At 35.3% G+C, this 14582-nt stretch overlaps 1 protein-coding gene across 1 annotated transcript in view; it reads left to right on the forward strand.

Annotated features, from left to right (window-relative positions):
* RUNX1 (RUNX family transcription factor 1) overlaps window positions 1-14582 on the forward strand; it is a 361259-nt gene that overhangs the window by 220851 nt on the left and 125826 nt on the right. Inside the window, exons 4-5 of the mRNA XM_043990790.1 lie at window positions 456-709; window positions 7656-7812. Coding sequence (XP_043846725.1) covers window positions 456-709; window positions 7656-7812 — 411 coding nt within the window. The remainder of the gene's footprint in view (window positions 1-455; window positions 710-7655; window positions 7813-14582) is intronic.

A 14582-nucleotide genomic window follows, 5' to 3' on the forward strand; every position in this document is an offset into this window, starting at 1 on the left:
ATCACCTGGAAAAACCTCAGGCAGTTAACTACTGGAAATTCCAGACTGTATGTGTGGTGGTCAAATTTCTCTCTGCATAAATATTTTAGGAAGTGTATGGGAACTTGGCCTATGGTGATTTTTGTAACAACCAAAGACTGAATTTGAAAACTTAAGAGAAAAAAGTAGAAGATTATTTTCGCTCTATTTTAACCCACAAAAACAAGTCAAGAGCTAAAAGGCGTGTGTGTACATCCTGAAGCCCTGAAACATCGTTAATTTTTTTTTAAACTTGGACTGGCTTAGCAACTTATTCTTTCTTCTCTCTTCCCCAACACTCAGAAAATAAAGTCTCACATACTTTTATGTTGGTGCCCAGAGAACTAAGTGCTGAAGATTTGCAGTTATTTCTCTGTTTTATAACAACTGTTGGGAGACTTAACTCAAAACGTTTGTTGTGATGCGTATCCCCGTAGATACAAGCACCAGCCGCCGCTTCACGCCACCCTCCACCACGCTGAGTCCCGGGAAGATGAGTGAAACACTGCCGCTGGCTGTGCAGGAGAACAGCGCCTCCCTGGTGGGAAAACTCAGAAGTACAGACCGCAGCATGGTGGAGGTTTTAGCGGATCACGCGGGAGAGTTGGTCCGTACAGACAGCCCTAACTTCCTCTGCTCCGTGTTACCCACGCACTGGAGATGCAACAAAACGTTGCCGATTGCTTTCAAGGTATTTCGCGCTTTTAAACTTTGGCCCAGGTGATGAGAAAGAAAGGTGGGGGGAGGGAGAAGGGGTGGGTGAAAGGACAGTGGGGTACATGGTCAGAGGAAGAAGAGGGGAGAGAGAGATCCAGGCCCGAGTGAAACTGTAAGGGAAGAGTTGGGGGGGGGGGTTCCCCCTCTAGTAGCTGGTCCCACATCTTGCGAGAACGTAACTATTTCTCTAATCAGCCCATCCAGCCGTACCAGACTGGGGATGGGCCTCTTTTTAAATGAAGCTCTCCGTATATTCTCTGGGATTAAAGAGGATGCTGAATTGGTGTAGTGACTTTCAAAGAATATATTAGTTATTTCGGGCTCTGGCTGTCCAGTAGCTAGGAGTGAAAGGGTGATTGGGGGTGAAGAGGGCAGAGCTAGCATTTAGAAAAAGTGGATAAATGCGTATAGGCACTATAAAAACATCTTAAAAGGCATCAGGTGTGACAGTACACCTTTTAAAAGTACCCAAACAACTCTCAAAACTATTCTTTCCCAGTCCCTTTCACAGTGACTTGATAGAGTTATGCTTTCCACTCACTCACTTTCTCTTAAAAGAACCACAACTTAGAAGCAAAATCGTCTACACCCAGCATCCAAATGCTACCTCTCCTATTTCTCTCCTCAAAGTGTGTGGGTTTTGTTTTTGTTTTTTAAGATTTACCAGTGAAAAGAAACATACTTATTTTGTAGATTTAATTTCTTGGCAAAGGGAAAAATGTCTATGCTGGCTTTGAGTAGTGTAATTTTTTTAAGCCCCTTGGGTGTCGTCTTAGCCAAACAACAAAGCATAAACGATTGCATTAAATTTTGAAAAAGTTTTCTGAGTAATTATGTTAGGCGCTAGCCTCATCCCTACTAGATGCCAGGAGAAGCAAATCTTGTTTCTTTTCCTGGAACTCTCCTAAATGTTATCACCCGATTCACCTAGATTAAAGCCTTGAGGCAGAGAAAGGTAACAGAGTGTGCACTTTTAAAAGAAGATGCCTTGAACCAATGCCTAGTTAGCAGCAATTTCTATTTGGGGTGAAAGTGGAGGAATGGAGCAGGGAATGGGAGTGTGGGTGATGAATTTTTCACTAACTTTTGATCTAGGAAGCTGTCTTCTTCATCTTTGGGCTCCTTTAAGCAAGGGCCTATAGCTAGGGAGTAAACAATCCCAAACATTAAAAACACATATTTACAGGAAAAAATCAAAACATTTCTTCCTGGTTGGCTTCTGTCCTTTCTTCCTTGATTTTGAACCATTAGTACAGCGCTGATTTAAAGGGTTTTGAACAATTTAATGAGATTATTTTTTAAGGCTTTTGATTCAAGTTACAGAAATGCACTTTTTTTTCCATTTCTCATTTGTGTAATTATACCTTCTGCTTAATTTTAAATAGCCTTTTGCTTCTGTACACCGTGTATTCTTTGACTTAATATTATTTTAGATAAGTATGCATTTGACACTGTCTCATAGGGAATGCACAATCATTAATAAAAGTTTTTCCTTGTTCTTAAATTCAAGGCAATTTCTACATCTCTGTTGTCCTATAACATTTAAAAAAAAATAGCTCTCTGTGGAAAACACCCCACCTCTTTGCCCTGAAAACAGTTTTATTTTAATTTAGAGTGAGAATGAGAGGTATGGAGTTACCATATAATTTTATCCCATCTCCACTTACTTATACTTAGGGTCAAGAATACATTTTGAAATTTAATTCAAACTAATCCCTTTGCAAAAAACAGTCTTCCTACCTATAACCTTCTTCTGCCCACCCTCAAACCCTTAGCAAAGCATAATGGCATTTTCCAGTGTCCAGAAGACCATGTGTGCAGAGATGTCCAAGGAAGAGGAATACTTTAATAATGATAATATTTAAAGTAATAGCTGAGTAGGATCAGAGAGGCCAGTATCAATCATATCCTTCTGGATAATCAGGTGTTTTTGTTTAACACTTGTTCCCCACCCCCACCCCATATACCTCACCATTCACTTTGAGTTAACAAATATATAATAAAGATACTAATCCCCTTCCCCCAACAAATAAAACTGTTCATCTTAGAAAGTTACTTTAGGAAAGAGAAAAAGCTATTCCTTCAAAAATAAAGAAGATGGAGGAAAATACTTATAGAAAAAAAAGCCATTTCATTAATGAATTCCTCTGTTTAAAAAAAGAAAAGAAAAGAAAAGAAAAAGGCCTATTTGTCTGGGTGATGTTTCTTCTTAGAGATGTCTCCTTCCTTCTTAAATTCCTATTTCTCGAATTAAGATTCTTGAGTTCTCTGAATTTAGTAGTTTATAGACTGTAGCATGTGGGGCAGGAGGACTCCCCTTAAAGTTTAAGTGCACATTGGGGAAAGAAATTATCAAAGTAATCAAATAGATTAATTGTATTGTCTCCATCCTGTTCAAATACAGGCTTGCTTCTGAGTAACTTAGTTTTCCCCAATGAATACTTCACTGAAATTTACCTACTCTGTTTTCCTTAATGCACAGTGAATGCAGAGGTTTGGAATTAGTAAAGCTGAGTGGAAGGGAAAAGCCTTCAAGGAGTTACTAGGCCAAACCTGAAATACCTCTTTACCCATGCCACCTACCCCCATTTAGTGACTGCAGAACTCTACATTTCAAAATTGTCATTTTTAAGAAATTGTCAGTTAATTATGTAAAATAGCAGCAGCAAAAGTAAAAGTGCAAAAGAAACGAAAATCCTCAAATAAAAAACATTCCTAATTCCCAGTAAGGGGCAAACTACATCTGAACTTACGTAAGAGTAATATTGAGAGATTTCGGGGCTTCTTTAACCATCTTCTGACATGCTGTGTCTGTAATCTTTAGACCTAAAGGGAGGTTTAAAATCTTGAATTACTGAAAAAATAATTCTAAAGTTCTGTTTTGCCATAGTTGTTTATCTTAGATAATGAGGTGCATTTGTTTTTAAGTAGGAAGGATGTTTTGATAATTTTAAGAAGCCTTAAATCTGTTGCCCATTAATGTTTTTGAAAAAGGTCCATACAAAATATATCTGAGTGATTTAAAATATCATTTAAACATCATTAAATGAACTTGAGAAAAAAGATGCTATTAGAAAGTTTGGTTAATGCTATTAGTACACCACAAATGACCAAAGCTCTGGGACCTTGCATTGCCCTAATAGGTAATATTCTTTATAGAGCAAGAAAAAAGCTGAGTTCTTTCTGTCAGCAAGACCGCTATTCCTCCTCATGAATTAAATATAATCTCTACTCAATTCAAAGTTCCACTTCACAGCTTTCTTTTGGAATACCAGAATATTAAGGGATTTAAAACTAAATTAATTTTAACTGTGACTTAAACTTAATAATGTTAGGTTTAAAATACCAATAATGTGAGAGGACTAGCCAAGAGCTGTATCAGGACATCCATAAAGTATTCATGTAGTCCTGAGTGTAAGAGTTTTGTCATTCTTCTCAATTTCCTGATAATACTTTAAAAACAGAAAAGTAAAACATAATATAAGAGCTTCATACAACAAGCCCCTTCTTGTCTGTTTAGTCTGTGTCATAAAGTAAATGTTTGTATTTTCCTACCTATTGTTTATTATCTTTCATTCAAGATGCTCCTCCCCCTCCCCCAGGCTAAATTCTTTTTTATTTTCATATTGTCTATAGATGACACTGTAGGTTATTAATAGAAACCTTAGTTTAAAAATCAGCTTTAAAATCATTTAACCCACTCTTGGCACTTCAATTATGTAGTAGTTGTCATGGTAGTAGGTATTTTGAGGTACAAAATACATAGATGGTAATAGTTATGTATATTGCTTACTCAAGTCCTTCCCTTAACTCCCACCAAAAAAGATAATAATAACAAAGCATCAAACTCAAATCACTGGACAGAAGGACCAAGGACATGTTCCTTGGGTGATAACTTTCAAAATTGTATGTATGTACGTGTATGTATATGGGATACACACATGTATACATGTACACACATATATAGATCAAATCCTAATGTTCTTCCCTTTAAAATTTTATGCCAGCAGTCTTTTACAATTTAATAAATATATTTCTTATCGTATTTTTAAGGTTTTGTTGGGAAATTCAAAGCAGATTGCTCATTTGAAGAGCCAAATTAGTAACAAAAATGGAACAAAATAATCACAGAGCTGTGATGATTTAAGTAGAACTTTGCTGAGACAGAGGTGATTTAAAATATATGTTCGTAAAGCAGATTTATTCATTTTGACCTTTTTACAAATTCAGCCTCAACAATGAGTTATTCACTTTGCAAAACAAATATTTTAACCCAGTCCCTGTGTACTTAGTGAATGTTGAATTAAATAAGGAAGCCTGAGCTACCATGGAGAGAAGGAAAGGAGGAAGTAGAAGTATGTACTTAAGGAGGTCATTTCAACACTGTGTGAGACTAATTATATTTAGGGAAGTGAGAAAGAAAAAAAAAACTAACACTGTAGAAGAGATCTAATAGAGCAGAATTGAAACACTCTACAAAAAGAATGCTGAAGAGATAGTGGTCATTTAAAAAAAACAATGGACATATGATTTCATCTTTCTAAGGAGCTCCTGGTTAGAAACTCCTTCTGCTAATGCAGAATGGCACCTGTTCAGTAAGTTACATTTTTAGAGAGTTGCCTAGAATAGTAGGAGATTGTTACTTGCCTTGGCTCACACAGCCAGTATCTGTCAGAGATGAACTTGCACTCAGGTCTTGAGGTCAACTGTCTATCCACTTTGGAAAGATGTTTCTTATGATAGAGTGAGAATAAGTAAATGACGACTAGAGAGATTTAATTCATTCCCCTTTGTAATCAAAAGGTTTATCATATTTTGGGTTTAAATTGAACAGCATAAAAGGATTTAATGTAAGAACCAAAAGCCTAAGAAACAAAATTATATATACATTTTTAAAAGTAACAGCATTTTTCAAAAGCACTCTATAGGAGACATTAACAGGTACTTATGTTGAAAAGCAAGAACAAAATAACCTTCCCTCATTCTAATCTCTTGGTGTAAATTAGGTAAACAAAATGTTCCCTTATTACGCAGGTTTAATATTGTAATTAGAGATAATTTGCCTTATGTACCAATCAGATGTTCTACTGGGGGAAAAATACTTGTCTTGGAGACAGAAAATATTAGGGAGGTCTGAGATGATAACAGCAACTAGTTATATAACCCTGGACAAGTCATGAACTTCTCTGAGGTTCAATTTCTCATTCTGGGAAATGGGCATATTATTTCTTTAGCATACTATTTCACAGGATTTTAAGGAAAGTACTTTGAAAAAATCAAAAAATGATTGGAAAATGTGCTATTATTATCACATCTAAGAATGACCGAGGTGGGTTTTTTGTTACATTCTATCAGAGAAGTGGTACCATTGCAAAGAAAACAATAAACAATGATCTCAAGGATATGATAATGGAAAAGTAAAAAGAGTAGATCAAAATTCCAAGAAGGACAGAACCCACTACTGAAGATGGTGGAAGGTCTGGGCTTAGGCAACAGCAACAACAAAAGACTAGTAGTTTTATATGGTTAGAAGAAAAATGAGTTGGGGTAGGGCAGGGAAATGATATAGGTGAACTGAGGAAACTTGTGAGAAGTTTCTTAAGTATTACCTAAGGCCAAGAAAGATGAATTAGATATGATGAAGAGAAAACAATAGAAATACAAGAATTCCAAGGATTTGAATTGAGACAGAGCTATGCATGAAGTATCTTTCCAGATTTACTAAATGTTTCTCTGAGACCCACCCATAGTTATCAGTACCATTCAAAAAGACCCTGTGTTGCAGAGGAACTCACAAATTGTGGAACCTGGGCCTTTGGAGATGTTTTTTTTATAATTAATTTTTTTTAAAAGGCAAGAGGTTCCTTTATGATGTTTTTTTTTCTTTTAGGCCCAGAAATTAATTTAAAATCACTAATGCTAACTCTAATACTAGCTAACATTGATATAACACTTTAAGGTTTGCAAAGACAATTGAAATGCATGGATAAAAGAAGAGTTTTATCAGAAAACAAGAAGATTATGTTCCAGAGGACAATTTAAAAGTTTAGATCATATTATGGCAAAGTGAAGAAATCTAAGGCTAGTTAGTTATCTCTCTGAAGTGTATGTGCCCCCATTCTTCTTTTGAATTTAAATATATATAGACAGAAGTAGGCAGCAAAGAAAAAGGAAGAAATCATTGTGGTAATTAGAATGTTTGGCTTTCATATATAGTATAGTATTTTGTCTCTTACGGTACCATCTTTTAAAGTTTAATTTCTAGTTATTATATAAATATATTGTGACACAGTGGATAGAATCATTCCTGACCTCAAAGTCTGGAAGACCTGGATTGAAGTCCTACTTCTGACACTTCTGACTAAAACTCTTGTTATTACTGGCTGTGTGAGCCTGGAGAAAGTCATTTAACCCCAACTTTCTAAGAAGAAATATTGCAGAGCAGGTGCCAGTTTCAATGGGTAGAAAGAATTTGCTCATCCAAACTACCTGTACTAGTGAAATATGCAAATCCAGGCAATAGCAAAAAGAAGTTTTTTCATTATTTTTATAACAAAGTAAATTGACCTAATAGATTATTCTGAAGAGTAAATTTTCCAACCAGCATCACATTGCTAGAGAGTTTTACTATATTGTATAACGTTATTTTATTAGGTTATATTAACTTAATTTTGAAAGATATTCCACTATTTAGAAAACTATTTTTAGGCTGTAAATGTATGTATGTAAATGTATGTGAAATGCATGTGAAAATACCTTCCATACATAGATTTGGGGGTGTTTTCATGATTTGCAGTTGCTTTTCCTTTATAGTCTTAAAATAATACAATTGTATATTTAATTTTGGGCAGATTACTGTGTCAGTAAATGCCAAATATTAGAATTTTTGACGTCTGTGTTTTCTTTTTGACTAACTTTAGGTGGTTGCCTTGGGAGATGTTCCTGATGGGACTTTGGTCACTGTGATGGCTGGAAATGATGAAAATTACTCTGCTGAACTGAGAAATGCTACAGCAGCAATGAAGAACCAAGTTGCAAGGTTCAATGACCTCAGATTTGTGGGGAGAAGTGGAAGAGGTACATATTTTCCATAACTGCATATATACGTGTATATAAAATTTATGTTTATATCTGTCTACCTATTTACCTTTCTATCTATCTGTCTATCTGTGTGTACACACCTAAGTATAGCATACACACATACTTGTAAGATATATTTCCTTGGAGAAAAATACACTGGGGGAAAAAAAAACTTGCCCAATTTCTGTCCTGGACATTGATTTCTACCTTTTATATTTTCTTTTTACTTCTGTATTTGCAAAATGACGTTTATGCTTTTTACTGAATTTAGCTCTTATTGTATATTCAGTAATATAAGATTGGTTTTTTAATGTCTTAAAAGGTATATAATTTGAATTATCTTTCAGGACATAATTAATAGCTTCCCCTCTCATATTCAAAAGTAAAAAAAAAACATCCAATATGAGATAACTGTAAGATTAAAAAGTAAAGATTCTCTTTTTGACTAGACATCTTTTAAAGGGAAACTTTTAATTTAGGTATCATATACTGCCACTCGTGAACAAGTGATATAAGGTGGTAATTAAGATTTAACTATCTAGATTACTGGTGTCAAACTCAAATAGAAACAGATTCCCAGAGGGCTGCATTTGACTTAGAAAACCACAAATTAATATTATCTATGTTTTATTATATTTTTATTTACTTTGTTGAACATTTTGTAATTACAATTTAATCTAGCTTGGGCCACACTTGTGAATTTTGTGGGTAACAATTTTTTTAGGTCTTGCCTGTTTCATACCTCTGATCTAGATTATGGAAAAGATAAGGGGTTTGTATGTAAAATATATTGCAAGTTAGCATCATTGCAATATAACTTTGTTATATTACTTGCAATAAATCATATATATTTATATCATGAAATATTGAAGAAAAATTGGCCGTGGCCTTCTGAGTCAACTCGATCTATGGTCTACTTGCATGATACCCTCTTGTTATACTCATTTCTGAGGCTTTGTGTTTCCTTTGGTCTAGCTAGGAACTCAAATAACAAATGCTATTTAACTAGATTTATCAAGAAAATTGTAACCTCATTGGTTAGTTATTATTACTTGTATAGTAAATTTTATGTTAATCATTTCATTATGTGTGCCTGACATATTTATAACAGGCTCAAATGCGGGAAGATGGAGAGTTTAAAGGAATGGCATGGTTTATCAGGAAAGTTTTGCTTCTGCATTACGGGATTAAAGTGCATGTTGTTTTTTGACCCTGACCTATGATTTCATCAGTGTTGAAAACTCCCTCCACCATTGAAGATTGGCAGCTCTTCTGTGGTTTGTCATCTCAGAGAATTGCCTGGGGCACTGAGAGTTTAAGTGACTTGACATGGAATCGTGGCTGGTACATCTTGTACATGTCAGAGTCATGTCAGAGTTAGACTTGAACCCAGGTTTTTAGGACTGTCAGAGCTGTTCCCTTTCTACTATAACACACTGACTGTAGGATTGGGTCAATTTACAAATACCTGCTACTTTAGGTAGAGTTTAAAAAAAGATGAACAACATTTTTTAAAAAAATATGTTTCATTTGAGAAGTTTTAAAGGTGTAAGGAAAATACATAAAAGTATACTGCCTATTTTCATTATTTCAAAAAATATTCAACAAGTACTATTTAAAAGGAATACATTCAATAACTATTCCAGGATATTTAAGGGGAAATATTTGCTATTTGGGTTGTTGTTTGGTACTTGTTGGTTCTGTTAACCTAATGGTTTGGTGTGTCTTTCAAATGGAATATGTGAGGGCAAAATATAATTTGTGATTTCTAATACTGTTTCTAGTCCTAAGGATAATGATGTTATAAAGGAAAAAAAAACATTTAATGAAAGCATGAGCAATGCTTTCCTGTATAAAAGTATCTATATGATACATAAAAGTATCAGTTGCTAAATATGCTCACTCCTTAGAAATACTCTCTTTTCAATAAATGGAATTTCTTGTGTGCTTTTGAGATGTGTTTAGAAAATATTTCAAAAGCTTTAAAGAAATAGCGAGCAAAGCGATGGAGAAGCTTTAAAAAAAAAAAATGGAGAGCCCACAGCTTAGTTCCTGGCATGCTTGCTGAGCTAAAAAGCACAAATATATTCTTGATTTTCAACATTAAGATTTAACATTAAGAATGCAGTACAGTAGTTTTTCAAAGAAATCAAGTGTCTTACCAAAACATATAGCTCTCTCATGTTTTGTTTATGAAAGCTTTGAGAACAAGTTACCAATACAGCTTACATTTTATTAAAATAAAGTTTCTGGAGATATGCCACAACTCAGTTGGTGATGGTAAATAATGCGAATTTGGAAACTGCTTGCTCTCTTTTCTGTATCAAAGATCTAATCTCCTAAAAACCATTGGATATTCCTATTTTGAGTAGGTGACTAATAGGTACGTTTGTTTACTTGTATAACAATGAATTGTTTCCTAAAGGTGTGGATGTTTGAATTTGGCTGCTTGATTTGTGCTGGTCTGTTCTTGAGTTTGCATATACTCTTAAGAGAAAAATCTCTGCATCAGAAGGAAGGTTGTATGTCTTTTGATTTCCTGTAAGGGTGAGAGAGAGAGAGAGAGAGAGAGAGAGAGAGAGAGAGAGAGAGAGAGAGAGAGAGAGAGAGAGAGAAGGGGGGGGAGGAAAGGGAAAAATGAAAACATTACATATGAAATATTTGTTTTCAAACAGGTTTACCTTCCTACATGTGATAAGTAGAAACCAAAGATACATAAAACTGTAATTGAAAGTTTGAGTCTGTTATGGTTACTGTGTATTGTTTGCCTTTGCTGAGATCTGATTATTGCTTCAATAGAGACCTTTTATTGTTAAAGCTATGAGAATATGCATTCATTTCTCATTTTCCCTTATTCTGCTTTGAGTAGAAGGTGAGATGTTGCTGTTCCAAATGTGTCAACATCAGAAGGCTGCCAATTTTTTTCTTTTGCAATTTGCTTCCATTACTGTGAGAGTAGATGAATCTCACTAATTTTAACAATTAGTGTTAATTTTCCATGACATTCATTCCTTTTAAAGTATCATTAATCCTATAAAGGGATCTCAAACCTAGCTACTCTTTCATGTATTGTTTTTAAAACTTTGTGTATCAAAATATGCAATTAGAATAGACACAAAGCAAAGTATGGCAAAGAAGAGACTGAACATCCTGTCAGTCATACTTTATAATGTCAATGTTGTACTCAGTCCTTCAAAATCATTTTTCCTGCTTCTCAGCCTGGTGTAGGGTTCAGAAAGGGGGAAAAAAAGGTTTTTAAAAAAAACACCAAAAATTGAAAATCACAAAATCCCTTGGAAACAACAACATACTGAACATGGGAGGGCTTTCTTTTCTCTACAAAACAGATCTGTCTGGGCACTGGCTGAAGTCCAGGATTACTGCTCCTAACCTCAGGTTCATCATGCAACTGGGAAAACCTGCCTATCTGGCTTTTAAGGTCTTAATAACCGCCCCCCCCCATGTAGTTTAAGGCTTCTGATACTTTGAACCTCCTTCCCTAAATATGTTGTTTTCTTACTCACTGCTCTCCCTTCACCAACTTAAATAGATATGAAGTACTCCTATATTTTTTCTCTCCCAAATTCCTTGTCATTTTGGATTTAGTCTTCATGTAAATTCGCCAAGTCTCTACCACAAAACAGAAATAACAGATATGAAGATATGAGATATAGTATTTTGTCATCATAAAAGGATATCGATGGGCAAACTTCTTTTAAAAATCTTATCGAGACCAGATATTGTCATTAATAATAATATTTCACATGTGTAAATAACTATATATACATACATATATTACTTTTGTCACAATAGCACTGGGAAGTGGTATTATGTAATTAGCTTCTTTTGATAGGTGAAGAAGCTGAAGTCACAGAGCTAGTAAGTGGCACTTCCACCTAGGTTTTCTTACTTGAAATCCAGTGTTCTTCCTACTATATTGTGTTACTGGTCATGATTTGTATTTAATCAGCAATTCTGGTGAATTGTTTATGGAAAGTCTTCACTACTATGAAAATAATAAGGAAAAGACATCACTTTGCTGTATAAATCCATACACAAGAATTGATATTGGTGTCATAATGAGGCAGCTAGGTGACGAGGTGGATAAAGCACTGGCCCTGGATTCAGGAGGACCTGAATTCAAATCCAGCCTCAGACACTTGACACTTACTAGCTGTGTGACCCTGGGCAAGTCACTTAACCCTCATTGCCCTGCCCTCCCCCCCAAAAAATAGATATTGGTGTCATAAGAACTGGTGTGGTAACTCTTGGTTTTGATTGAATTTCACCATGTGATCATGACTTTGGCTGAAAGATATGTAATCAATTTTACAAATATAGAATGATATACTCTATTTCATCAGGAGAATGGATGAAAGCTTTATAGAGTGGATAGAGGGCTGGTCTTGAAGTTAGAAATACCTTGGCTCAAATACCACTTCAGATACTTACTAGCTTTGTCATCATGAACTAATATCACTTTTTGTTTCTGAGCCTGTTTCATTTCTAAATGAGGATAATAATACCTATAGCAAAGGGATAACAGACCCGTTAATTTAGAGCTATAAGGGATCTTATAGGTCATCTAGTCCAACCCCTTAATTTTATAGATGAAGAAACCCAGAGAGGGTACCCAGAGAAATACCCAAGGTGACACCAGTGGTTAATAGGACAGGTGAGATTCAAAGCCAGGCATCCTGACTCCAAATCAAGCATCCTTTCCATTGCACCACACACAATGAAACTCATCATACATTTGTGTCACCTGAGATCTTGTTAAGCTCTTTAAATATAGATGTACAGCCAGCAGTTGGCAATCAGGGACCAGAGTTCAAGAGAGTTGTCAGGGCTGGTCATATAAATTTGGGAATCATTTGCATAAAATTGATATATCTACCAGTGGAAAAAATATATCCATCTAATCTATATGGGGGGGGGCAGCTAGGTGGTGCAGTGGATAAAGCACCGGCCCTGGATTCAGGAGGACCTGAGTTCAAATCCAACCTCAGACACTTGACAATTACTAGCTGTGTGACCCTGGACAAGTCACTTAACCCTCATTGCCCAAAACAAACAAACAAGGGGGGGGAAGACACCCCAAAACTTCCAAACAGAGCAGTTTGCCCTCCAAGTAGCCCTTCATTTATAATATTTTGTATTTTAAATAGTGAGAGTAGTTTGAATTATGGACATAAAATGCACAAATTTACACAATGTAATTTCTGCTTCCAAAAATCAGAGTTTCAAACACTAACTAGTATCAGGTTCATTTATTTTAAGGGTTTTTTGCAAAATTATTTTTATTCATTCATTTTCCTTTCTATGCTGTGGATTATTTTATGAAGTAAATCAGGGGTGTGCTGGAACGAGATCAAACTACCTTGTGAGAGCCAATTGTTAAATTTTCAGTGTGAACATTCTTACCCCAGAAATTGACAAATACTACAAATCAGAGCTTAATCTGGTATTGTGTTATAGTCTAGGCATAAGAAAGTTATGGGCAGTGATGTGACACAGTAGATAGAACGCTGGGCCTGAAGTAAAAAAGATTCATCTTCCTTAGTTCAAATCTGGCCTCAGAAACTTCCTAGCTGTGTGACCCTATGCAAATCACTTAACCTTTGTTTGCCTTATGTCACTGGAGAAGGAAATGGCAAACCACTTTTGTATCTTTGCCAAGAAAACCCCATGGACAGTATTAGAATTCTATGTTCCATGGGGTAACAAAGAGTCAGATGTGACTGAACAACATCAACAAATTATGCCTCGATACTGCACTCAAAGGACCATGAGGCCTTCTTATCAACCCTGCAGCTGAAATCTCCTAAATATTATATCCCCCTGTTATAATTTGAGTTCCTTGAGAACAGGGACTGTGTTGCTTTTCACTTTGAATCCCCCACTTTTTAGCACACTGCTTGGACATAGTAAGTATTTAATGAATTATTTTTCAATCAGTCATTCCTAATTCCAAAGCCGGCTCTCTATTGACTATGTACCACTTCCTATCCTGGAATGAAATAATGAACAAATGAATGAATGGGTGAATACATAGATGAATGATTGTATTAGATATCTGGTATCCCATGCTTTGTCTTATGGCATGTTTTATTTCAAATGGGCACAATTTGAATAGCTAAAAATATAGACCTAATTCCATTCAATCCGTCAAAATTTAAGAGGGCCATCAGATAAGTTGTCATAATGTTTCCGTATATTTTCTCATTTCATAACAGAAAGTTCACTGTCTTCAAATGCATGCACATCACTACCATCCACCAATGTGGAATCTTTACATGTGCTTTGCTAGGCCAAACTCCCTGAATCTTGTCATTATAGGGTTTTTGTTTTTATTTTTATTTTTTGGAATTTATAATTCCATTGCTACCTCTCACAATTTAATCAAGTGCAACAAAATCATGAAGACATTGAGAATATAGTATTTTCCTCAGCAAACAGTGTTTGTTGTTTAATGTCTGGATTATTGCATCTTTCCCCACAATGTTCGTTATTTAGGGGATTTTTATTTAATAAGATGTTTCTGGGGGCAGCTAGGTGGCACAGTGGATAGAGCACCGGCCCTGAAGTCAGGAGTATCTGAGTTCAAATCCGGCCTCAGACACTTAACACTTACTAGCTGTGTGACCCTGGGCAAGTCACTTAACCCCAATTGCCTCACTAAAAAAAAAAAATAAGATGTTTCTTTTATTTCAGCAGTTCCATGAGAATGATACATTCTCAATGAGTGGTTAAATATAATGGAAGTG

The sequence above is a fragment of the Dromiciops gliroides genome, chromosome 3 (genome assembly GCF_019393635.1).
Source record: "Dromiciops gliroides isolate mDroGli1 chromosome 3, mDroGli1.pri, whole genome shotgun sequence".
NCBI classification, from domain to species: domain Eukaryota; kingdom Metazoa; phylum Chordata; class Mammalia; order Microbiotheria; family Microbiotheriidae; genus Dromiciops; species Dromiciops gliroides.